The 27,164-nt window shown below is 38.4% G+C and overlaps 1 protein-coding gene across 2 annotated transcripts in view; it reads right to left on the bottom strand.

Annotated features, from left to right (window-relative positions):
• Positions 1 to 27,164, bottom strand: part of LOC143724279 (WW domain-containing transcription regulator protein 1-like) — a 57,547-nt gene that overhangs the window by 12,049 nt on the left and 18,334 nt on the right. For both annotated transcript variants that reach the window (XM_077217256.1, XM_077217255.1), the window contains exon 2: positions 10,574 to 10,713. In XM_077217256.1, coding sequence (XP_077073371.1) covers positions 10,574 to 10,713 — 140 coding nt within the window. The remainder of the gene's footprint in view (positions 1 to 10,573; positions 10,714 to 27,164) is intronic.

The following is a 27,164-nucleotide window of genomic DNA, read 5'->3' on the forward strand; positions in this document are numbered from 1 at the left end:
ACAACAGCTTTTTTGTTTTGCTCGCGCTGCTGTGCTATCACGCCCGCACCAGGGTGGAGAGGTCCGAGAAGAAGGCTTGAAGTTTTCACAATCTCCTGAGAGTTTATAGAGAGCATTGAAGTGCTTGGCTCCTCAGCAAAAGGTTGAAGTGCAATCGCACCTGCTGCTCATTATATACCCTCGCTGCGAAGCTGAGCAGCTGATCCAAATGCTTGGCTTCACTGTAACGTCTCGGTTACATATGATAACCCCCGTTCCCCGAAGGAGGGAACGGAGGCGCTGAAAGGGAACCACTGACTACAGGCAAGTCACATACATCCAATTATTATGTTTACTGTAAAAAAAAAACAAGGCAGAATTTGGTTCTCATGACATGAACTGTTGGATAGTGGTTTTCCAGAGTTACTAGCTACTCAGGATTTTAACTGGCCACAAATTTTGTTGTTAAGGAAATTATGTTTTATTAAGGGTGTGACGAAACACTTAGCTCATGAGACGATACTGGGTTCACAGGAACGAGACAAGAGGATATTTCAACATTGACGAAATATACAAATAGAAAAATATTCTTTCATTTGACTTAAAGTCACAAAATGCAGGTGCATTTTGAAATATACATTTTCAGCATCATTCCTCCAGTCTTCAGTGCCACATGATCCATCAGAAATCATTATAATATGATGATTTGAAGCTTAAGAAACATTTCTGAAAACAGTTGTGCTGATTCATATTATTCATATTATTTATTTGAAATTGAAATATTTTACAACATTATAAATGTCTTTACTGACACTTTTGGTCAATTTAAAGCATCTTTGCTGTATTTATTAAAAAAAGAATTTGACCCCAGACTTTTGATTGGTAGTGTATCTTTAAGATTTCAATAAATAAATGAGGTATGTTGTGATTGGCAAACCTACATGTACCAACTGATTATTAATGTGGGCCTCTTCTAGATGCTTATATCAACTCAAAAAGAAAGGTTTGCTTGGCAAAAGGCTTGATTGAGAAAAAAAAACAATTGTGAAATGACAGTCTGATTTTTTGTCAATTATTGTTTTGTTTTCACAATAAATGCTGTATTTTAGCGTGATTTCATTTGTCTATGTATTGTGAAAAGCTATTCTGTTTCAGAGTAAAGACCGCCTGCTGTTCTCAGAGGAACGGACAGATCGGACTCAATGTTTGCTTCAAGGATGCCACTGGCAGCGTTTCAGAACTGACCTTATGATCTTCTGCACATCAAGATTCACTTCACTGCTTTACTTCAAACTGAACCAGCTTCATTATCATAATCTTTTTTTAATTGTGAAGTGCACAAGGGTTCTTCATCCCACAGCTCCTCTGAAGAGTGTTTGCGACTTGTGACCGTTTGGAATATGCGTGTATCTCTGTGTGTGCGGTGTGTTTATCTGCTGGGTAAACCACTTTCACATGGAGAAAACATTCCTGTAAAAGCCAGATGTGGGCTTAAAGAGTTGTGAGATACGGCACAAACAGAGCACAGACTCAGTGCTTTCCGGATCACGGAGCGGCTTGTACCACTCATGGATTCATTACTGTGCAGCTTATTTCAAAATAAAACGACACAAGTGTCACCATGACTGATGATAAGGTGGCTGCAAGGGCCCTAACAACCTTTAGACTCAGTTTGTATTCTCTTTGCTTGGTGCAAACCTCAACAAGTGCATAGAGTCACACTTTATTTTAAGGTGACGTAGTTACATGCACTTACTATAGTAATAACAGAAAAGTATGCATAATTACAAGAAACTAACCTTAAAACAAACCTGAACCCTACAGTAAGTACATGTAGTTGATTAATACTACTCCGTACTTATTTGTGTAATTACACAGTAACAACGTCATCTTAATATAAAGTGTAACCGTGAAAGTGAAACTACCGTGGTCCACTTTAGGCATCTTTAACTTCAATGCGTCATGGAACAGAATGCAACAACAGGTAATATCCAAAACAAGGGGTTTATTGCAGGTGTACAGATAACACACGAAGTGAACAGGTGAGTCACTACGTTGAGTTGATGATAGCAGTGAATGACAGTTCTTATCTGTTTGAGATGAGAGATGACTGGATTGCTGGAGAAGACAGATGACTGAAGACAGGATCTCACAGGAAAGTCTCTCAGAGAAAGGTAGTCCAGTTAGTAGTTCTTGGTAGGAACAACAAGACCAGACAGATGGTGAAGTGACTGGTGAGCTTAAAGTAACACTATGTAGTTTTTCAACCTTCATAATATATTTCCAAGACCCTTGTGATGGTACATCGACTTACAATAGGTTGAATGACACGTCTGCCATAGCATGCCATAGTCTGCCATGGCTAAATTATTTACGACAGCGGTAATGGACAATTCCGATTCCAACCTGTAGGGCGACCGCAGAGGAAAAGTTCCTTGGTGTTGCATTAAACAGAAGGTGCTGATGAGGGTGATCGCAGGCGTGTGTGGTGTAGGGGTGGGGGGCAGACCGAACGGCAGAACTGTATTGATAAGCCTGCCCCTTGAAAGGGGAATCTCAAGAATGGCCTGCGATGGGGGGCTCTCTGGATGTGAAAGTATGTGTCTTTCAGATCCACAGTGAAACACTGCTATTATGAGGTATCACCATATGTCATCATTCTGTTTTCTTTAGATTAGAAGATTATATGATATCAAGGGCAATGTCTATATTTAACATCCTGGGTGTTGTGACACTGTTTTTGCTTTTAGATCAACTAATAATTACCCAAAATGATTGTCTTGATAATGTCATGCATACGACTTTTTTTTCCCTGTCCTGTACTTGGTCTTGACTCGGACTTGAACCTCTTTGGACTTGGTCTTGACTTGGACTCGACTAGTCCTGGTCTTGGACTCGACAAAGGTGGTCTTGACTACAGCCCTAAACCGATCTGTTATACGTACGTTATACATAGGTTTACTGTACTGCCCTCCACAGCACAGTGTGTATCAGTGCAATGCCAGTCACAAAACATTTTGACTGTGCTCTCTGCAGATGTTCATTCACTTTTTTTCTATAAGCTGTTTTAGATTGTGGTATTCAGCAAAAATTTAAAGTCATAATTCTTTATTATTTAGTTGTGTATAAGAGCGGCTTTGTATGTTACTAATTATTCAGAAAATGCGCAAGTCCACAAGCATTATTTTTGTATGAGAGCTGCTAGTACATAATTCCTTTCCCCAAATGTGCCTATATATTCCCACCCCTAGTGTGGTAATTGTGGACCAGCTAATTCAAGGGGTTTTCTCCATTCTGTCACTGATAAGAGTTTGGGTTCCTGCCGCTGTCGAGTTTGTCGCCATTGGCTTTTGGCTTGCTTAGTTGGGGACATTTAATTTTATATTTAACAATATTATTACAACATTATTTTCCTGTTATCTCTGTAAAGCTACTTTGAAACAATCTGTATTGTAAAAAGCGCAATATAAATAAAGGTGACTTGACTTAACTTAATTAAGGACTCCAGGATTACTAGAAACATCCAGGCATGTGTGTTTGGTCTGGCTGGAGCTAAAGCTGTCATGGGCAGGATTGGATCACCTGAGCTAGATTAAGTGCAATGAAATAAAACTTTCAGGTTTTTGTGGGTGGATGCCAGGCATTGCTATGTGGTTGCTAACATAGTCTGAGTGGTTGCTACTGTAAGTGGTTTGTAGGGTGTTGCTTGTTTAATTGAAGATCTCAAGAAAAATGTTGGGTTCCATTTTATGTAACTATGTACTCATGCTAGCAATGCCAAGGTCATGGGTTTCATTCCCAGGGAATGCAATAAATGTGTACCATCAATGCAATATAATTCACTATGGATAAAAGCATGAATGTAAAACTGCTGGCCCAAGTCAAAAGAGCCGAGACCCAAGAGCCCATCTCTATAATTTTCTTGTCTAAAGGTATGGCTTCCTCCTTTAAAGTAAAATAATTCAATAAGTAATAGAATAAGTGATAGCACACTTTTCATCAACAAATGGCTTGTTTGAAATATCATGTTCGAAGTCTGTTTGTTCAAATCCCCCAATCCTACATATCTCCACAGGACCCACATCTTCTTAAATGTGTAAAAGACTCAATCAAACTTACTGGGTGGAAAAGGTTGAAGCACATCACCCTCTGTGTCTCACAGTTCTACTATAAATGGATTTCTGTTGGAGAGGGTTACATAATGCACAAGAGAACGGCTTAAAACTGGCACTTAACCAATTTCCTTGTTAGACTACATGCAGTAATTCTTCAGACTTGCTATAGACATTTTCAGGCCATCAATTGTCCAGCGAACAGGAAGACATCACGTTAACCATCCAACTGGGTGTGGAATATGATAAACCAGGTCAAAATGTCAAGAGATACCATAAACAAATCTGCATCATGTACACAAACAAGCAACTGACCAAAAACTCGTAATAAACGCCACAGTCATAACTACGCAGGAGCTGAGGACGGTTTGCTTTATTTAAAAGATATACGAACATTTATTTACAAGGAAAAGATCTTCAAAAGGTATTTTTTTATGGATGGGGTGGAGGATTTGGCAATCGAGCAGATGAGGTGAAGCAAAGACGGCCTTATATGGTAAGATGAAGAGGAGACATTCGCTAGTTCAGACTTTACTTCTGTCACTGAAGTCATCAACTATTTTTACTGCCATCGAGATATTTTGCATTGTGATATTATTTTCCATGACAATTAAAGGGATAGTTCAACCAAACAGGAAAATTCTGTAATCTATTGCTACCCATCATGTTGTTCCAAACCTATTAGACTTTTGTTCATCTTAAAATCACAAATGACAATATTTTGAAACCTGAGAGATTTCTGTCTTTCCATTGAAAGCCCATTCCACCAAAACATGCTTGCTTGATGCAGGAGAACCAGTGAGGTTTGGGCTTCAGTCAACCTATGCATTTGCTCGATGTATGTTTGCTAATCATTGTTTGTGATGGGAATAAAAGCCTGTATAAAATCTGTTCATCATATAAAGTGACTGTATCTTCAGAAGACTTGGATTAAACCGCTCGATTCATGGGTTACTTTTATGATGGTTTCATGAACTTTTTGAGGCTTGAAAGTCTCGGTGGAATGGACTTTTAATGGAGGGACAGAAATCTCTCAGGTTTCATTAAAATAACTTGAAACTTGAAAGTGTTACATGGTTGGAACAAAATGAGGGTGAGTAAAAAATGACAGAATATTTGGTAACACTATTTTTAGGTGACGTAGTTACTTGTAACAACATGCACTTACTATAGTATTTAGAGTAAATTATGGGTAATTACGAGTAACTAACACTAAACCAAACCCTAACCCTATAGTTAGTACATGTAGTTAATTAATATTACTCAGTACTTATTTGAGTAAGTACAATGCAAATTGTAACACTCAAATTTTCTAACTTTCTTCAAATTTGTTTTCGTATAAAAAGGAATTATTCTGTTCGGTGTTGTCTGAGGTGTAGAAACTCAACCAATAATTGTGAGGAAAATGTAGTCTCAACGCAAATAATAAATAGTACTAAAAATAGGTTAAAAAATTTATTGCAAAATACAATTTCTTTTCTTTGATTTTAAGGTCAAATGTGACACGGACATTTACTTTTAAATGCCATTTATCTAGAGGTTACCACTGTAAAGCTGCTTTGAAACAATATGCATTGTGTAAAGCGCTATATAAATAAAGGTGTCTGAGTCCAACAGATGTGCCTGACTCTGGGTTACTCTCTGTTCCAGTGTGAGCTGCTGGTCCAGATGTGAACCGAGGCTCTGGAGGCGTCCGACATGCACTGCCTTCCAGACCACTGAGTGTCACAACAACCCCCATGATGGAAAACACATGCGGAGCGGACGAGGTCCGTGAACGAGAGGAGAGAGAGAGAGATCGGACAGAGTCGACTGAGTTGCTAAAGCCACACCACAAAGAACTTCTTGTTTCATTGATTTCCCAGAAACGGCATCAGCTGTCTAACAGGGTCAGCAAAAAACGACAAGGAAAAAGGAAAGGAAAAAACTTCCAGTCCCAAAAATCTGTGAGATTTAAAAGGACATCCTGTCTCAACAAGAGCTCGTAATCAATAGTCTTTGATAACAAACCCCATATCTCACTCCAATCACATTACTTTATATTAGAAGGTGTCTATTTTTATACTTTTTCTGCTTTGGTTTGGTGGTATGGGTAGGTTAAGGTTTAAGGGCGAGTTAAGGGTAGGTGTCGGGTCAACAGCATAATTACAAATGTCAATTCCAGAAAATAATTACATTCAGTTTTTTTATATATATAAGTACAATGTAAAAAAAAAAATATTTACACAATGAGTGCATCGTATCAAATTATTAATTTAAAAGTTACATAGTAATTAAAGACTGTAAAGTGGGTCCATATGTGTCACTATTGCTTCTTATGTTGAATATTTATATACCATATCATAAAGACACTGAAGGACATTTGTATATTTGTCTGAGCTCTATGTCCACTAGGGGTGTTGCATACCAGAATCGGCAATAACCGTGATACTACTCTTCTGATATCTTTTAAAAAAAGAACATTTATATGTAATTTTTTTTAGAGATAATATGCGATAATATCATTAATGTGAATTGTTTTGCTCACAATACTCATATAGTGAAAATCTAATATTTTGACAGTAACTAATGTCTAGAATTATGAACAAAAGTAGGTTGAAACTCGATGAAAATGTTCCCCAACTTTATGGGGTAAACTAAACAACATATTGAGCACAGGTTATTTCTAATATTTATTTTACAGGCTAAAGGAACATGACATGTCAGTCAGCCAGCCATAACTTTACATATATTTTCACCAAAAAAATACAAATGATTAGATTAGACATTCAGTTGTAGGTCATTCGCAAAAACAATACATTTAGTACCATCGAAAAATGAACATTTGGTCATCATTTACTCACGCTCATGTTGTTCCAAAACTAATTTTTGTCCACAATGAAAGTCAATGTGGTCCAATGTTGTTTTAGATCCCATTGGCTTCCATTATATGGAAGATAATAGTTTAAAAACTCTTCAAATTGTGCTTTGCAGAAGAATGAAAGTCACAAACGTTTGGAAAGACATGAGGGTGTGATGATAACAGAATTTTAATTGTCCCTGGAAATGGTCATCAAGGATCATTGAGTTTTTATAAGGGAAATGATCACTGATCAGACCAACAGACAATAATGACAATCAACGAGTATTAGCATGTTGTATTGCGCAAATCTCAGTATTAGCATTGAGTGTTAGCGCAAATCATCTGTGGATCATTACACTCAGCAGTGATGTCAACAACACATGCTAGTCACAGCACTAGAACAACACCCTCATGCCTTTTCATCATACTGTGGGTTTAGATTAGTGGCAGTATTGGAAACGGGGGTCAATGAATGGCACATAATTCTATATTTTTGAAGGAAAGCTGTTTTGTGAATGAGAATGAGACTGTGGGATTTGAGTGGGGCGGATGTGGAAGAATTAAACGACTGGATCAAGCTAATGGGCTGATTGGACTCCGGGAACTGGAGAAGGGAGTACTTACCCCGCCGCGGGTCCAGCCACGAGGTGCTCTGGGTTTTGTGGTCAATGAAGTAAGTTTCTCCCTGTTCCCAAGCCTCGGGCAACTGTCCTGTTCAGCAACAGCACAACAGCTCGAGATCAGCCGGCAGCCTGACCCAGTTCAGAGCGATGACCGCAGACGAGTAGCGCTTCATTAAGGGCACTACTTAAATGTGTCACTGGCGCAGGAGCCTTAAAGGAACATACTTGTACCTTATTTACCCCTAAAAGGGACATACACCTTAATGGTACATAATACAAATAAACACCTTTTATGGGTAAAAAAGTACAAAATTGTCCTTTTAAGGGTACTGGCCCAGCGCCAAACTGCTATGTGTCCTTTTTTCTGACAGTGTAGTGGTTTAAGGTTTACTTAGCCCTAAAATGAATTGGCTTTTCTGTTGATGTGGCCAGGGTCAAATAGCAGTGTCCAATATTATAAAATATAATACAGACCAGTTTTCAAGATCCAATCAAATCCAAATGAATAAAATCCAAGGATGTGAAAAAACTAATTATACAATTTTCAAGAAAAGTTTAAATGTACTAACTTTTTCAATAATGTCATGAGGTGTAACCAAGTAAAAAGTAATACAATTTATTTAAACATATTTTTCGAGACAAGTTTTTTAAAATTATTTTTAAATTATTATTCAATCAATCTCATTAAGTTTTTGGTAAGTTTTGGTGGCACATTTTACAACCTTGCTTTGTCATAAAAAAGTCAAATAAACAGAAACATCTCTATGACATAATTTATGTATCAAATTTAAAAACATCCTCATCGTTTAAGATGTATATTCACTGTATGAATGAACTGCATGTTTTAATGTACGTTTAAATACATTAAAAAATGGGCGTCACATCATTGACCCAAACCACACATTCATGCTGGGCTTAATTTCAGCTTAAGAGCTAAAAAAGCAGAACAGCTGCTTGTAAAACGAGTGTGATGCAATATGTCCATTGTTATCAACTGCAAGGAGAAAAAGATACGGAACAAACTATAGAGTTCTAATAAGAGTGGAAAAGACTGGGAAAAACAGGACCTTAGGCCCCGCATTAGAGTGTCAACTGTCAATTACCTATAATCCCTAAATTTTGAGGGGGGCCAACCGTGAATACACACAACAGGTGAAGGCTCGAGCTGGTCTAAACTAAGAATAGAGGAAATCTGTTGCCCCTCAAGTTCCCAGAGACTGAAAAAAGCCAGGGATAGAGGAAGAACAAGGCATTGTGGGATTGAAGGGGCCAGGTCTGAGTCACGGCTTTCTATTGTGAGTCCTCTGAACTTGTTCTAGTGAGCCAAAATGGATGACACAGCCATGTAAAAAAAAAAAAAAAAACACAGAAAAAAGACCGGTTGAGTCATCAGAAGATCGTGCAAGGCAGAAATGAATGGTTGAGATTACAGAAGATCAGGGAGGAAAACGGCCGTTTGAACGAGTGTAGCAGGTTGGCTGACACACACACACACACACGCACACGCACACGCACACGCACACGCACACGCACACGCACACGCACACGCACACGCACACGCACACGCACACGCACACGCACACACACACGCACACGCACACACACACGCACACACACGCACACACACACACACACACAGTTCATTATTTCAGGCTGAGCAGCTTTATTCACATCCAGTGCGGTGAGATGTCATCACCAGCGCTGCCTATAACTCATGATGCGTGCTACGGTCACACTGGAAACTTTTTGATATTTTTTATTGCAATACACACACTGGACATGTTCTTTTGGGAGGTCAGTTTTTGTTTGGGAGTCAAGTATTGTAACTTTTATTAAATATCTTTACTTCCTGTGACTGCAGACTAAACTTTGTCGTGTGTACTGTAACTCTATACGCTGAGATACTGTATGTGCTGGAAGGAGTCTTTCTCCCTCCAAACTCTTTCGTCTCGCTCTTATCCCCCCCACCCCCCTTCACTGGAATCTGTTTCTCGGCTGCCAACAAAGCAGAGGCACACCTTTTTTTCCATTTCATCACAAATCAGGATTTGGGGGGGGGGGGCAAACAAAGACAGCACATTTGGAAGTCATTTAGCGTACTGACAGAGTCAGAGCAGACACTGAACAAAGTGCCTCACATACAGTACGACAGCTTTAAAAGCTTTCAGATCTGTCAGCTGGGAGACTTTGAGCCCTCAAAAGGAGCAGTTACACATTCAGAGCCACTGCTCAACAGACAGATTGATGTGTGTGCTGTTATACACACATGACAAATAGTGTTCATGTCATAAACAAATACTTAAAGTAAGAAATTGCTGGATGAAACACTTTGTTTGGTACCTAGCCCAAAAAGCTGACTAGATTTGTATATTCTTGAAGTAAATGTGCATGACGAGGGGTGAGTTTGACACCCCTGGCTTATTACCTAGCAGCTGAGTGTACATCAGATACAGATACTTGTGGGATTGAATGAGTGCACTTAACTGTCCACCATGGTTTCAGCCACCACTACAAATGCCCTATAAAAGGGTAGAGGAGGCGATTTCGGAAAGCTTCTCATGGGTTTTTAGCAAGTTACTATGTGGTTTTATGGGTAATATGTGGTGTTATTCATGTATGGATTAAACTGCTTTATTCACATGGATTAATTTTTCAACACTTGGACTTTCAATGGGGGGACTGAAAGGAACCTCTAAAGTTTGATTCATTTGTCTTATGAAACAACATGAGAGTGAGTAAATGATGACAGAATTTACTTATGAAGAGAAAACCCTTTAAGACTCGGAGCTGTTTAAATCTCTAACCCTATGAGCGTAATAATAGAGATGCTTGCCTTAGCACACACCTCTAAAATCAAAAGAAGAAATATATGCTAGCACATCAGAGCTGTGATATTAGATGTGTGTGTGGATGTCATGGACCATCGAGCGTTGGAGCGAACACCATGCCAGCTGATTGAAACAGCTCAAGAGAACGAGTGTGTTTGCATGAGTAATAGGGATGGCGTTCACACTCACCGAGGTTGGGTTGAGAGAGGGCCATGGAGCGCTGCTGTATGTTGGCGTTAGTGGAGGCTTGATTGTGCAGACCCATCTGGGTCACCGAGGGGGTCAGGTTCTTCCTGGGGTCGTGCCATGTGGTGATCTTCTCAATGTGGCTGCACAAGAAAAACAGCAAATGTTCACATTAAACACACTTCTGCAGAAGGGCATTTACAGTGTTCAGGAGGTCAAGCAAATCAGAACTACTCTAGGAACACTTGGTGATTTTCCATGTTGGGCATTTTAGCCTAATCCTTCAATCTATTCTAAAACCCATTTAGAAGGAACCCAACTATCTTTCAGAGGAAATTTTGATTTCTTGGCCGTGTCGAACTACAGCGGCGTCAGTGTTGGGGAAGCTCGCCAGAGCAACTAAAAGGACATGGTTATGGGGTAAAAGTGAGATGGGAGAAAAATATATAATCAGTGCTTTGGAGCTCACAAAATGGTACCTAACCTACAATATTAGAGAGCTAGATTTTGGTGAATGATGCTTGCCTGTGCTAACCCTGAGACAATGCTAGATTCAAATATGCTCTGAAGGCAACCCGATCTCATGAGAAAAAGCAGTTATTTTTTGAGTCCAAACAACTTTGAGTTGTTTGGATTCTTACAATTTGTAATAAAAAAAAAAAAATCAACCAAAAAAATAAACTAAGCATGAAGGTCAACCCCTTACCCCACCCCTAAACCTAGCCTTCAGAGCAAGAGCAGATCATACAAATAAGATCGCTCATTCTTAAGAATTCACCAAAACATAGTAATGCATAACAGTAATAGTAAAATGTGATAATTGCAATTGGATTGTCGCTGGATCCGAACAACATCGGTCCTGGAGAGCCACAGTCCTGCAAAGTTTTGCTCCAACCCTGATATTAACCCGCCTGTATCTTTCTAGTGGTCCTTCAGACCTCGATTCGCTTGTTCAGGTGTGTTTGGGCACACCTGTCCTTTACCATCTTTCACTTTCCCTACAAAAATATTCAGCTCACAAAATTCTTGAGTTCTTTGGGAACAAACACAAAGTCCCTTGGGTGAATGCAAAGGTTTTGCGAACTTGCAAATGTTAACTTACTCGGGGGAACGCACACGTTTTACAATCAAAAACAAAAGTTTTACAACCATAAACAAAAGTTTAGCAAGCAAAGGCAAAAGTGTTGTGAGTGAGTGCAAAATTCATTGAGGAACGCAAAAACATTTGCAAGAAAATGCAAAATTTTGGATGTCAAACAATATTAGATGATGTCAATTTGGCTGACAGCATTTTGAACAGACAAATTTAAACTAAATACAACCAACAAAACTATATATGTTGCTACTTTAAGTCAGTTACTCCAAATAGCCAGATGCAAGAGTGTTTCTCTCCGGTGGTCTGATGTTTTTCTAACTCTTGTGCTAAAGATATAAGAATCTGACTTAAACCGTTCAACTCAAGCCATGGCTGGACTCAGCTCAGCTGTTTGACCTGCAGTTGTAACTAAACGTCACGCCTCCAAACGTCCAGCATGAACAAACGCTGCGATTCGTGAATCAAGGAACAGGTGTAGTGTGTTTCCTCAGCTCGACACTCCTCCAGCCTCAGTGAACCCTTCAAAGCTGCAGCTACATGAAATTCTGGCTCCTCTGCATTTTTTCTTGCAAGGCCACGAGCGCCAGCCAGGCGGTTGCTGAATGACAATCCCAGTGTTCCTCAGTCAGTGAACCAGTTTAACGTTTCTTTCATTATCAGGTGGGCTTTATTGTCTAGTTCAGGGGTGAGATCGGATCTCAACCTTGACTGACATTTTCAACCTCGATGAGCTGGTTCAGGTGTGTTTCATTAGAATCGGAAATGAGCTCTGCAGGAATGTAGATCTGCAGGACACGGTAAATGATGAATGAAATTCAAGTCTTGTACAGCATTGGTTATGCTCCAAAATGTGGTTATCAGGAGGCTTTTTATTGACCACCAGTTGATCACCTGCAAAGCTAAAGGGGAGGTCACACCATTTCGTTCAAATCTCATGTGAAAAAGTTTCACATTCTGCTCTGTATGAAATTTCAAGTTTGCTGAAATAAGACATGCGAATTGAAATGATGTGACCAATAGAAGATTGCTATGTTACACTATAAACACTTAGCTTTAAATTTGTTATATACACTGAATTTGAGCGTGAAGTCATATCACGTCAATTGCATTTTACATTTTAAATGCAACCCAAAATTAATTCCGTCCTTAATTTATCCTGGGAAGTTCTTAGTCACGTATTTAAAAAAAAAAAAGTATTTAAGTATTATTGCAATGTGAAAAATAATGAAGTTATTTCATCATTCTTAAGGTGCGGCTACATTAGCAACATTTTGGTGAAATTTTGTGGAAATTTTCCATTGTCAGTAGTGTAGTGACGTATGAAGCACAGCTCATACAGAAGTCACTTTCACACCGAGTAGTGTTCTGTTGGTCAACATAACGAATTTGTCCAGCTTGAACACAAACAAAATCAGCGTTGGGAATGTTTTTCGGCCTTGTGAAACTCCAGAACGAAATTACTGGATTCCACCCACAACATTTTACTGAGCAATGGAGTATATAAATGTGACCAGTCCTGCTGAAAATGTTTCTTCATGCAACACTGTTATAGTATTTTTGACAAACTTAATTGATTAATATAGTACAGAAAATATGTATAGTCAACAATCACACTTAAACCTTAATTATGACCAAGCAATCAATATAAAAATCTGGGCCTAAAAGATCTATAGATTCAATTACATAATTTTTATAGAATGAATGACTCGAGGGCAGCAACATGTCTACATTTTCACGCTGGTGACATGAAGACACATTTTCCCCTAATTAACGTATGCCTTGGTTGGTTACATTCTTTACGGATCTTTAAAAAAAAAAAAATTAATCTAAAATATGCGCCTCATCAACTACACCTGCTTGTTTGTACACTTGTAAACTGGACCAAACATGGCAGTTTGTGGCCAAATGAGTCACAAAATACACAAAGCCTCAATCAGAGAGTGACTCACTGGAAGTATTCATGCTCCGCTGGGAAGACTATCTACTTCTTGCTGATGTCAGGCCACGCAGTGGCAGAACAGGAAGAAATGTGTCCATGCGCTGCTCTGATCTCTCAGCACGAGTTGTGAGGGAGTTTAAGATACATGAGGAAGATATATGAGGAAGATTCTTTAATTAGGGGAACTTTTTAGTCCTGACAAGATTATTTTAAAGTGCTAAAGTTCAAAGTTTTGTCCTTAAAAATCCTTCTGATTAACTATAATTGTGTTTCTTTAATAAGCTGTTTGTAGAATTTTTTCCAAATGTTAAATTTCCCAGAATATAAACCTTGAAGTAAAATATTTTAACATAACTCGTGTTTTTTAAACCTAACTATCAGTTGTGGTTTAAGAGACCCCAGCTGCGTGAAACACATTAACAGTGGTGTTCATTAACAGAGATAGGCTAGTTGTTTTTAGATTTATGAAGGTCTTTGGGGTCTGAAGGAGAGAAGGAACGAGCCCTCGGGGTCTGAAGGAGAGAAGGAACGAGCCCTCGGGGTCTGAAGGAGAGAAGGAACGGGCCCTCGGGGTCTGAAGGAGAGAAGGAACAAGCCCTCGGGGTCTGAAGGAGAGAAGGAACGGGCCCTCGGGGTCTGAAGGAGAGAAGGAACGGGCCCTCGGGGTCTGAAGGAGAGAAGGAACGAGCCCTCGGGGGTCTTCGGGGTCTGAAGGATAGAAGGAACGAGCCCTCGGGGGTCTTCCGGGTCTGAAGGAGAGAAGGAACGAGCCCTCGGGGGTCTTCGGGGTCTGAAGGAGAGAAGGAACGGGCCCTCGGGGGTCTTCCGGGTCTGAAGGAGAGAAGGAACGAGCCCTCGGGGTCTTCGGGGTCTGAAGGAGAGAAGGAACGGGCCCTCAGGGGTCTTCGGGTTCTGAAGGAGAGAAGGAACGAGCCCTCGGGGGTCTTCGGGGTCTGAAGGAGAGAAGGAACGGGCCCTCAGGGGTCTTCGGGTTCTGAAGGAGAGAAGGAACGAGCCCTCGGGGGTCTTCGGGGTCTGGGTGGGGCAGCTGTCCTGCACCTGTGGGTTGGGCCCCTTAAATTTGAGGCCCATCTTCCCACATGCTAAAGCTAATATGTGCAGCAGAACAGCTGTTTAACAGCTTATTGTTAATGCAAACAAATTTATTTACAATTGGTCAATGGCAGTTTTTGCTTTCTCTCGTTTTGTAGAGTTTAACAGGACTAGCGGCATAACAAAAAATAAGCCACAAGTGGTTAAATAAATATAAGGGCTCCATGTTTCAAAAGTTTCAGAGGAGCTAGCAATCAGCGAATACAGCACATTTATGCCAAGCCTTTCTAGGTGTTTATATTGTAATATGTTGTAGATGGTTGAGTGCATATTTCATTTTTTTAAGTATGTTTTAGAATTAGCAGCCGGCAATAGTACAGCACAGACATTTCAAAATAAGATTCCCTGTCTTGTTTATAATTTAAAGTCTCACATTATGCTTTTTTCCCCCTGATTATTATTGGTATTTTGGTTGGAATTGTATCGATATCTTTAACTGTATGTGGCATTTCAACATTAACTCTAAGGTATTAAAAGTAGCTTCTCTCTGAGCCACATGTCACAGGAAGGAAAGACTAAGAACATCATTAACACATACTATTCATTGTATAGACTTGTATAGAAAAAAAGAGTCTATTATCATAATTAACAATCAAATCAAAACCCATTTCATAAAAATATTACGACCCGGGCGAGCCCCCATATTTGTACTTTTCCCTACCCAGTCTAAGGTTGAACGATACGGTTTATAGTTTTTCAGAAATTATTTTCTCAACTAGTTTGGAAAAATAAAGCAGAGATTATGAGGCACAGGGGTAGCTGACGCTTGGGTTCTCGCACGGCCATGTTTGTGTACGAGCCACATGCTGTCTGCAGAGGAAACACACACATCTCAAAGAAACAATGGCTTGGTGGTGGATTAGGGGTGACACACAGGCTGAAACAACACTGACACACACTCACAGTAGCCAGATGGACACAACATCTCTGAGCGGAGCTTCCCGCTCTTCCTGTTAGTGTGCTAGCGGTGGAAAATAACACACACACACACACACACACACACACACACACACACACACACACACACACACACACACACACACACACACACACACACACACACAAGTATAGTTCCAGCGCTTGTCATGGGCCAAGTCCACGTCAACAAACATGCTTACACTGCAACAGTGATTGATTTAGTCTCAGTCTTGATTTAATCTCATGTATATATCTAAAGAGGGGCAATCAAGGAGACTTCTGGGATTATTTTCCCCAGAAAATAATGCACTGGATGCAGTTTTAAGACCGCATCCAGTGCGATGAGCAAACGTCTGTGATGGGGTTTAGACAGAGGGTCTACACCAATGATCTCTGGAGCCTGTGAGTCACACACAAACAGCCTCAATTCATGCAGTATGAAAAAAATTATATTTTTTTACATTGCTATTTTAACATTTGACATAACATTTAAAATATTCAGTATTTTCTTTTTAAATAAAAAAAAAATGAGTGTAGAAGAAGAATCAGCTGTTGTGGCCACTGAGCTTACTGTAAACATCCCAGGTAATCTACATAAAACATTTATCTATTATCCTTTGAAATTGACTGATTTTCTGTTCCAAGAAAATGGCGCAAAACATATTGATGACTCATGTTGAACCACAGATTTTGTCCAATCAGATGCTCTCTAAAAAGAGTATGCCCCCCCTCCTAATACCACCTGAGGATGACTAGAAACAATCTGTGATGTTACTAAAACCTATTAATTATTAATAGAAAAACTGGGACGGTCTGTTTGATATGTCCTGTTTGAACAGATAACGACCCCTACCCAGATCACCTGGTCTGATGCTGTAATTACAGAGCACCTTTCACCCGCATGTGTTCAGCGTCCAGCAACACAACTCCAGGAATGTGAGTCTGTCTGTAGCCATAGTGATTTCAACACACTCCAGACGGAGCTGGCGCGGACACACACACACACACACACACACACACACACACACACACACACACACACACACACACACACACACACACACACACACACACACACACACGTACTTAAGAAAACAATCTGTGTTGGATATCTATAAGATTTGAATCTACCTGAGTGCTGACTTGTATAAGATAATACTTTTGTCAAATATGTTTTTTTTTATTTCGTCAACTATTATTCTGCATATTAATATATATACACTGCCCAGCCAAAAAGGTCTCTGTCCGGATTTAAATAGGCAAAATTTGAAGAGGCTATGATTGGCTTATTATTTTAGTGACTATTCTGTTTCTACTCTAGCATGTTAATATTCATCAGGTTCAAATTGTGAAAGAATGGTTGGGAGGAGCATGAAGAATTATTTTAACCTCTGAGTCCAGAGCTTAAACTCACTGAAAGTCTTTGGGATGTGCTGGAGGAGACTTTACAGAGTGCTGGACTCTTGCATTGGCAATACAAGATCTTGACCAAAAATGTATGCATGTTGTGATGTTATAGTTGTGATGTTATAGAGGTGAATACATTTTTGGTCAAGATCTTGTAGGATGTCTAAAGTGTTACCAAAACCTTTTGACTGATTGTTTTAACCTTTTGTGCAAACTGGAACTGAAACTCTCCACGGGATCAAGGGTGTTTATCTTTTCCACAAAACTCTTAAAAGTATCTCAAAGGTCATTTCATCTAAAGTCAAGTCACCTTTATTTATATAGCGCTTTTTACAATACAGAGTGTTTCAAAGCAGCTTTACAAAGATAACAGGAAAATAATGCAACAAATTTTTTTTCCAGAAGAAAATAGCGCCACAGTCCAGCTTAAGTAAGTTCAGTGATGGTTAATTTCTGTTGTAAAAAAAGCTATTAATTTAGTTAATTTATATTTTACATATATATAGCCGCTCTGGAGAAAACCGTGATGTCATCGTCCAGCTCAGTTCAGTTCTGATATAATGGTGTCAATGCAGGAGGATCAATAATATTGTAGAATATTAAATGAAATGTTAAAATGATCTGAAAGGTTATAATAAAAGCGGAGGACTGTAACTGCGTTTGAGTCGGTGTCCCAGCATGGCTCTGGGACGATCTCCACCCAGCTGTGCTAATTGAAAACAGGAACAAAAGAAAAAGATCCACTTTCCCAATTACTGTGAGCTCGGGTTACTGGGGAATTCCTGCACATCCAGCACAAAGGCGGCGACTCCCCAGAAGAGAAAAGCAGCGTGTGACGGAGGGCCTGTCCGAAAGACGGATCGCCAGAGGTCACATGTAGACTGGGGAAGGACACCAGCTGGATGTGCTGGAATCAGAAGTATTCAATTGAATGTGGAAATGTGAGGGAGGGGCGCGCAGGAAAGGGAATGCGCCACTAATTATAGTCATCCAGATTACAGGAATAAAGCTGAGCTCTGACATCTTCTGTGGAAACGGGGCAAGTCGTGGCTTGTGTTTGCAGGCATGGTCAGCCGTGAGGACAGTGTGACGTCAAACAGACACTCAATGCCTCGTGAAGATACAAGTACTTCAACTACAACTCAAGCTACTTGTACAATTAGTTGCTACACTACAAGCTAATAGAACGTTGATTAATATATACAGAAGAAACTATAGTAGTTATTTAAGAGGCGCAATATATATATATTTTTTAAATCAGATGATATGTACTTCTGTGCAATTGAAGTAGTTAACTATTATACAATTATTACATACTTATTACATGCTAAACTGTTATGAAATATTATGGTTTATTTTTTTTTTAATATTCTTACCTGTATATATATATATATAACTTTAAAGCCTCCAGGTAAAAAAAAATTTACATTTTATTTTAAGGTGTCCTTGTTACAGTGTAGTTATACATTTAAGTACTGAGTAATATTAATTAACAACATGTACTGATATAGGGTTAGGGTAGAGTTGTGGTTAAGGGTTAGTTTCATGTAATTATGCATAATTTACTGTTATTACTATAACAAGTACATGTAACAAAGTCACTGTAAAATAAAGTGTTAACAAAATTCACAGCAAAATCAAGTTTTACAGAAAGCAATGTAATAATGAGATAATAGGTAATTAATAAAAAAATTAGCACTGAATATATTCGCGGGGAGTGAGGAATAAATATATATATATATTTATTTTTTACAAACAGGTCGATATTTATTTGCTAAAATGGAAAAGTTTTGCATTTTTAAATACATTTTTATTTTAATAGTTTTCAAATTTCTTATAAATTTTAGTTTTGTTTTTATTAGTTTGATTTATGAGTTTTAATTCACTTTTTCTAGATTCTATTTCAGTTTTAGTTCTCTGGTTAACAGAATTCAAAGAAAACTAATTGCAAAAAATGGACATTTTGATGTAAGATTAGGGACGCAAACACAGCGACACAAACTTAAAGTCCCTGTGAACCAGAGGTTGCAACCAACTGAAACGGAATTTTGGAAACGGAATCTTGGAAACAAAATCTTGGAAACGGAATCTTGGAAACGGAATCTTGGAATTGGGATCTTGAAGAGAGGGCGGGGCTTGACTCTAGCGTACCTCCTCTCCATCTCTCGCTCACAGCAGACTGATGGTTGGAGGAGAGAAGTTCAGGATATTCAACCCAAGCCGTCAAACTGACGTCATCATAGAGGGAAAGTAGGGCTGGACAATAATTCAATATCAATATATATCGCGATATTTTTTTTCCGATAACGGTGATATGATTTTTAAACACATTTTCGATATTTCAATATACATAGCAGCATTTGTCACTGACTGACGTTAGGCGTGCAGCCGTCAGAAAGGGCAGAACAAAATTGGCTACTTTTGTGATGACGTACACCACAGACACGCAGCCACTGCTCAGAGCAGCGGTTCTCCAACACGGCAAGTTTCAGCCACAGAAGGAGCGCCCCTGACCGCAATGCAAATGTGACTGAACGAGCTTCCACAAGTGAGGAGAAAGCAGACGAAATAGTTGATAAGAGAGGAAAGACTTATTCAGTGGTATAAATTCAGTGGTGTTTCGGTGTTTCAGCGTGCTGCAAAATGTGCCGGAGTGTGACTGCCGAGTCCGACTAGCAGCGGGAACACATCAGACGAGGATCAGGAGATAGACTGTGTCGATGCGCGCGTCCGCGGCCAGGAACGTCGCTTCCACACTCTAAAAATAGCTCACCGAAAGTTCTAATGAGCAGGTATCGCTCCCTGTGAATGTCCTGACGCGCACACACACACGCACACGACGCGCAGAATCCAGTTCTCTTTCTTTAGCGCTTGAATAATAACACGCACATTTATGCCAAAATGTCTGTTTTGTATCCTCACAAGAACAGTCAAAATGAGTTAAATAAAATCTTAAATGAAAGTTAAGAGTAGCCTAAATGAGAAAATTAAATGCGTAAGATCCTCTCATCAGCGACAGATCTTAAAGGGACAGCAGCCAATTCTGTTTGTCAGTTAAGTTAACCAAAGAACAAAGGGGAACAGAGCAAATTACTTACTGATCTCGTCTAAAGAACGTTTGTAGCTTTAATAAGGATTAATCTATATTTAATTTACAATTTATGCAGTTCAGACTATTTGATAACCTTATTCAATTTCTGTATATTTCAGTTTTATTTACACATAAAACATTAATGGTGAACATTTTTGACTTTATAAAATGATTATCTCAAGTCTTGAAAAAAGTAAGACATATTTTTGTTATACATAGTTTAGTAGCCTACTTTTATTTTTGGCAGAATTTATCATTATAATCAACTTAATTATTTCCTGGATTTTGTAACACCATAGTCCCTAAATTTATGTAAATGCAGGAAATGGGATTTAAATCGGAAAAAAATTCCCCCATTTTGTGCACAAATGTAATGGCAAATGTAAATTTAAAAACAGAAATGCTTTGCCATTTTACATATTACATTGTCATTTTGCATATTACATTTCAAACTGAATATTGCTACCCATATGCTTTCATAGTCTTGTAGCAGGTATTGAGAAGAGAATATTATTGTTATGATGGGTTATTTCATTGCATCATGTAGTTTGTTATGGTGCAGTACCGAAAGACTCCAGCAGATTTCATAGACTTGGCAAATTCATTTTTCAGAAGATTGTTGGAACAGACATCTGTTATGAGCATTCTTGGCAGTTTTTCTGAGGCTTTTATATTGTTCATATCGATATCGGAATTATATCGTATCGACCGAAATTAAGAAATATATCGGGATATAAAATTTGGCCATATATCGTCCAGCCCTAAGGGAAAGCCATTCCAGAGCGGAAGCACATTTTCAGATTTTGATAAAAGATTTCCACGATTTTTTCTTTCTTCTGTGTATTAACTTGCACTGGTTAATTTTTCAACGCAAGACTAGTAATGTCTGCTAACAAAGTAAAAATAGGGTCCATTTTTCAGTAACTGTTGTTAGATTTGTTTCTTTTTAGCTTTTCGTTTATTTTGAAAATTGCATTTTATTTCCGTTTATGAAAATGTTTTTTGATCAATCGTTTCGTCTTAATTATAGATTTCATTTACGAAAATAACCTTGGTATAAGCTGATTTTTTAACTGTTGAAGTACTTTCTTCGATCTCAGCTTGTTCTGTGGTTTGAACATCGCAAACAGCCGCTTCTCCATCAGAAGTGTGTGTGAGTTTGGGCTGGGACGATGCCTTCATCTGACAGCGGATGGAGGAGCGCTCAAGAAACCTGTTCAAAAAGAGTCACTGCTTTTGAAAGTGATGTTAACAGCACAGAATTATAATTTTCTGTTAGCAGCATCAATAGATTTAGTTATTTACAACTCTAACACTAAAAACTATTTGAAACCCTTTTTTTGCTTCTCAAAAATAGGACTCAAACATCACAAAGTCTCAAGCGCTAACTTGACCACTGGATGGAAAGGCACGATAAATAGTTGCCGTGTTTGTGTGGAAACAGTCTCCAAAAATACTTATTCAGCAAGTGTAAAAGTGAAGCAGTCCCGCATCAGATCTTCCTCAGCTGTTGTGAAGGACTTCGGGCGGCTCGTCGTGTTACTGGTTTGGACAACTGGCCTGTGAGTGTGGGAGTGAGTGGCGCGGCAGCTGCCATTGGGTGCGCTAACTTTAGACCTGGCAGGGGTTTACTGGCTCTGTTCAGCCACTCAACTGTTTACCAGCCATACATACAGAGAGCCACGATGATCTATAGAAACAACAGTGTGCATTTATTGAGTGGACAGGTTGTGTTTGTGTAAGATCTACAGCTCAAGCTACGGGTCTGAATACAGAGATCATGGCAGCAATCCAGTGAGTCATGACTCCTGCCTTCCCGTCAGAGAAAAGCCTTATGGGAAGTTTGGGAGTTGCTTGACCCATAGCACAAATAAACGGTTTGTTCAGCTTCACAACAGGAGTTAAATACATGAGCGATACCGTTGAGTATTTTGATGATTGACTCCAGCCCATGCTGGTGTTGAGACTGATGATGTCATTAGGGCAGTGTGTTGAACAGCTCACACTGATCCATCTCTTACAGCGGAGAGATAGAGCCTCTCATCAACACACACAACTCAGGAGTACCGCTGGCCATCAAAGTCTGTGAGTGTGTGTGAGTGTGTGTGAGAGAGTATGCAGGTTTATATGACATAGGATAGTAAAACCTGAATTCACCTACACTGTGGGGACCAGCCACCGGATTAATAAACATACTCATTTTTTTTTTTTATATGTTAAAATGCAGAAAGTTCTGTGTGTGTGTGTGTGTGTGTGTGTGTGTGTGTGTGTGTGTGTGTGTGTGTGTGTGTGTGTGTGTGTGTGTGTGTGTGTGAAATAGGTAGGTTTAAGGGTCTGGTTAGTGTAAGGGGACAGATTACAGTTCATACCGTATAAAAATCATTACACCTATGGAAAGTCCCCACAAAGATAGCGAAATCTAGTATGTGTGCATGTGTGTGTCAGCGTGTGTTTGTGAGTGTGTGTGCATGAGTGAGTGTGTGTGTGTGTGAGTGTGTGTGTCAGCGTGTGTTTGTGTGTGTGTGTGCGTGCATGAGTGAGTGTGTGTGTAAGTGTGTGTTTGTGAATCTGTGTGTGTGTGTGTGTGTTTGTGAGTGCGTGTGCATGAGTGAGTATTCGTGTGTAAGTGAGTGTGTGTGCGCGTTTGTGAGTTGCGGCTTGTTTTCATTTAGTCAAATTTGATCAAATGTTTATAAAGGTGAATCCTAAAACAATATATTCTTGTCATAATTTACCACAATTATACTAATATATATATATATATATATATATATATATATACGCCTATATATATACACTGCCGTTCAAACGTTTAAAACAAAACAAAAATCTTAATAATGTTCTTTGTAAAATTCACCCATAAACCTCAGTGAATGTTAGTCGAAACGCCACTGAAACTCAACAGTTTTTACAAACCCTTTACAGATCACTATATTGATTAGCCACACACAGACAGTTTCCTCGTGTGTGTGTGTGTGTGTGTGGGTTGAAAGAATGCTGAGTTAAATTCTAGCTCAGCATCACCCTGACAACAACCTGTCACCCGTTCCCACATCACACATTAACATATAAACACCCTCAAACCTGCTGTAACATCCTTTCACACAGTTAATGTTTAACTTCATTCACTTCAGACAGGGTGTGTGTGTGTGTGTGTGTGTGTGTGTGTGTGTGTGTGTGTGTGTGTGTGTGTGTGTGTGTGTGTGTGTGTGTGTGTGTGTCTCCTCACTGGACTGAGGTACCAAAACATTTAGTTAAACATTGGTGATGATGATACGGTGAAATATAACGTGTCATAACTTGTTTAAGTGTGTCGGGTCACCGCACAGATCCAGCGGCAGACGCTGGCACACACTTTCAGATTATTGTAGAAAAGGAAACACTTTACAATATTTTCATTAGTTAACTAAAGTTAACATGAACTAACAATGAAACATACTTCTACAGCATTTATTAATCTTAATGTTAATCTCAACATCTCAAACAAACTAACATGAACATTTTTATTAACTAATAATAACAGATTAATGAATACTGTAAAATACTTTGCTTTAATATTTTGAGTTAATAGTACAATGCTCTAATAATAAATATAAGAAAATAATAATACACAACAAAATTAATTAATTTTAATGTAAGTAAATTAAAGTTTATTGTTATGAAAAATGCACAAAATACACGTTTCTATTTCTATATAAAAAAATTAATTATATATATATATATATATATATATATATATATATATATTTCTCAAATCATGTTTTACTCTAAAACTGAGAAAATCAAATCCAATCATCTAAACAAGTTGCGTTAAAAATGTGAGGTTGATATCTCTAGAGTGCCAAACACTTCCACTAGAGGAATGCGATTCCCATTCATTTCCAGGGCAGTGAACATTGACCACGAACAATACACGTGTGACTTTTTTTTTAATCAGGACCATTTAACCTTATCGAATCATGTCCATGATTGTGTTTTTGTGTTCACATAGCAAGAACCAAAACCTTTACCAAGTTTCATACCATTCCGATGAAGTTCAAAATATTCTACAAAAACAACACATTTTTCGGTTAAAAATAACCAAAGAGCACCAGACGGAGTTTAAAATTTTTTTGTAAAAATTTAAAAAAAAAAATAATTAACAAAAAATATTTTGTAAATAAAATATTTTATAATGAATAAAATTTAAAATAAATATTTTGAATTACAAAAAAAGGCACAAATTTTAATCTCACAATAATAGTAACACAAAATAAAAATATTTGGAAATACTTGGAAAAGACCAAAGTTCTTCATTAGGCTAAAGGTCATGTTTGGTAAGATATTTAAATTTATATAGAATTAAAAGATGTTAAAATCCGTGTTTTTTGTTTTTCTAATTCATTCCTCCATCTTGATAATCAGCTTCATCATGAAATTGAAGAGGTGTAACTGGTTGTAGGTGTAACACCACTGACAAAAGAGCATGTGAGTCAGTAACAACTGAACTTTACTAAACTGACTAAAATCCTACATTTATTTAAAGTGGCAAAATCATTCTAACCCAAATTAAACCGTCTTTGGTTTTAGTTCGTAATGCATTATGGGATTGCCTTGCCCATGAAGGATGCGTGCAATTTTAAATGTAACCAAAAGTATCTAAAAACTAGGACTTTGAACTGAGCTTATATGAAGTGAGAAAAAATAATGTTGCTTATTTTGTACTTTTTTTTTGTGGTTGCAATTGTTGAATGAACCAAATAAACGCCTTAGCATTTTTATTTAGTTTAACTTGAAGTTGTAAAAAAAGCAAACTAATAAATACAAATTTAAAACTAATAAAAGTTTACTAAATCATTAATAGAAATTTTAACTAAAAGTAAATTAAAAACAGAAAATATAAAAAATAAAATCGAATAAATATATGAAGTTATTTTTCAAGTTTTGACTGCAAATGTCACATCCATAACGCTGAAATTCCCCAATTTTAAATAATCTCAACTAGTTTTGTGGTGTAGGTCTACGTATTTTATAATGTTAACTTCAAAATTCAAATAATACTAATAGTAATTTAAAGATGTGGTAGTATTGGATCTGGACAGGAAGCATAACTCTTGGTGTGTCGCGATTCTGCAGGTTCGTGGATCTGAGTGTTTCATATCGCATATCGTTACAGCCTTAGAATGTTAAGTTCTACTTCTGTAAAGCTATTTTGGTGAAAGTAACTCAAAAGTAATAAAGCATTACAATTCTGATACAGTAATATTGTTAAATATTAAATTACAGTAACAAGTAATGTATAATGTATTACAGTTTGGAAGTAACTTGCGCAACACTGAACCCCAGCCGCGGGCCGACACTGGGCCAAACACACGTGTGTGTTCTCCCTGCAGGAGAAAGAGTGCAGTGTGTGATGTGTGTTCCTGATGCCGGAGCTGGAGGGGGAGATCAGCAGCCACGCCAGGCTCTCGACAGCTTTTGAAACCAGCACAGACCGTTGTGCATTATCTTGCTGCGAAAAACATGATTTTTTTTTTCTTTGATTCTCTAGAGCTCAATATTCTCAATATAAACTCGTAATCAAACTGCGCTTCGTTCTGAAACCCACAGCGCATGTTTTTATTTGTCGGCGACCCGTCATAATAAAAGATTGTTGCTTTACCGTTTAAAAATTATACAAATTAAAATGTAAATATTTGCGGAGAGAAAAAAAGAATCTATAACGAGACCACGAATGAAGAACGCGTTCCCATTGGTCGAAAACAGTGGGAATGGTATAAAAGCTTGTTTTTTTTATGCAATTATGACTTTTTTCCTCAGCGATATAAACCCACAATATCAAGTTATAAAGTCAGAATTACGAGATACTGTATAAACTCGCAATTGTGATCAAATTTATGAAATGCAAGTTTATATCTTAGAGTTGCGACTACATCGTAATTCAGACTTTATTTCTCTCACTGCGGACCCAGAGCGGGTGTGAGGAGTGTGTCCGTATGCCAGCCGGCTGAACCCGGGCCATTCACTGAGGACGCAGGGACACAAAAGAGCGTTTGACACAAACCCCCGTCAGCTCATGACGGCACACAGCCGTCTTTCTCTCGTCTCAGAGTAAGTACAAATATAAAGACTGGACACATATTAGCCTAATGTCTGCTGGACAAAGCGCTCATTGTGAATAATCCTACAGGAGACATGGGAATGAACCCTGGCTCTACACACACAGACCTTTACATTCGCTTCTCTCGCACTTGGCTCTCGACTGCTGAAAAACACAATCATCTTTTTTCATTTCTATTATTTTCTGTTCTTTTTTTTAAGTCACTAATAATACACATCATAATTAACTAATTAGTTACATTGGGCATTTAACAAAGTTACCCTCATTATCAAGAACATGATCGTCATTCAATTTAAAACGCTGTTAGCAACTCATTGTATTTCCGTAAATGTATTGGATTAGTTTGAATGTTTTGATTAAAGAATAAAAAACTAAACTTTCATTTGGAAAAATGTACTAATGCAACATTTACAATAATAAACTTTGATATTGGCTTGAGAAAGATCATTTTTTTGATATTGAAAAGAAGATAAATTGTTAAATAGCTGAGAGAGAGAGAGACAGAGAGAGAGAGAGAGAGAGAGAGAGGGAGAGAGAGAGAGAGAGAGAGAGAGAGAGAGGGAGACAGTGAGAGAGAGACAGAGAGAGAGAGAGAGAGAAAGAGAGAGAGAGAGACAGAGAGAGAGAGGGAGACAGTGAGAGAGAGACAGAGAGAGAGAGAGAGAGAGAGAGAGACAGAGAGAGAGAGACAGAGAGAGCGAGAGAGACAGAGAGAGAGAGAGAGAGAGAGAGAGAGAGAGAGAGAGAGAGAGAGAGAGAGAGAGAGAGAGAGAGAGAGAGAGAGAGACAGATGGGCGAGAGAGAGAATGAGACCACCATGAGAATGAGGTCACTTTTTGATTAACTTAATGCATCCTTGCTGAACAGAACTATTACGTTCTTCAAAACAAATAAAACAAATAAATCAAACACTTACTGACCACAAACTTT

This window comes from Siphateles boraxobius, unplaced genomic scaffold, assembly GCF_051911475.1.
Source record: "Siphateles boraxobius isolate OS27281-9 unplaced genomic scaffold, OSU_SipBor_1 71, whole genome shotgun sequence".
Taxonomy (NCBI): Eukaryota; Metazoa; Chordata; class Actinopteri; order Cypriniformes; family Leuciscidae; genus Siphateles; species Siphateles boraxobius.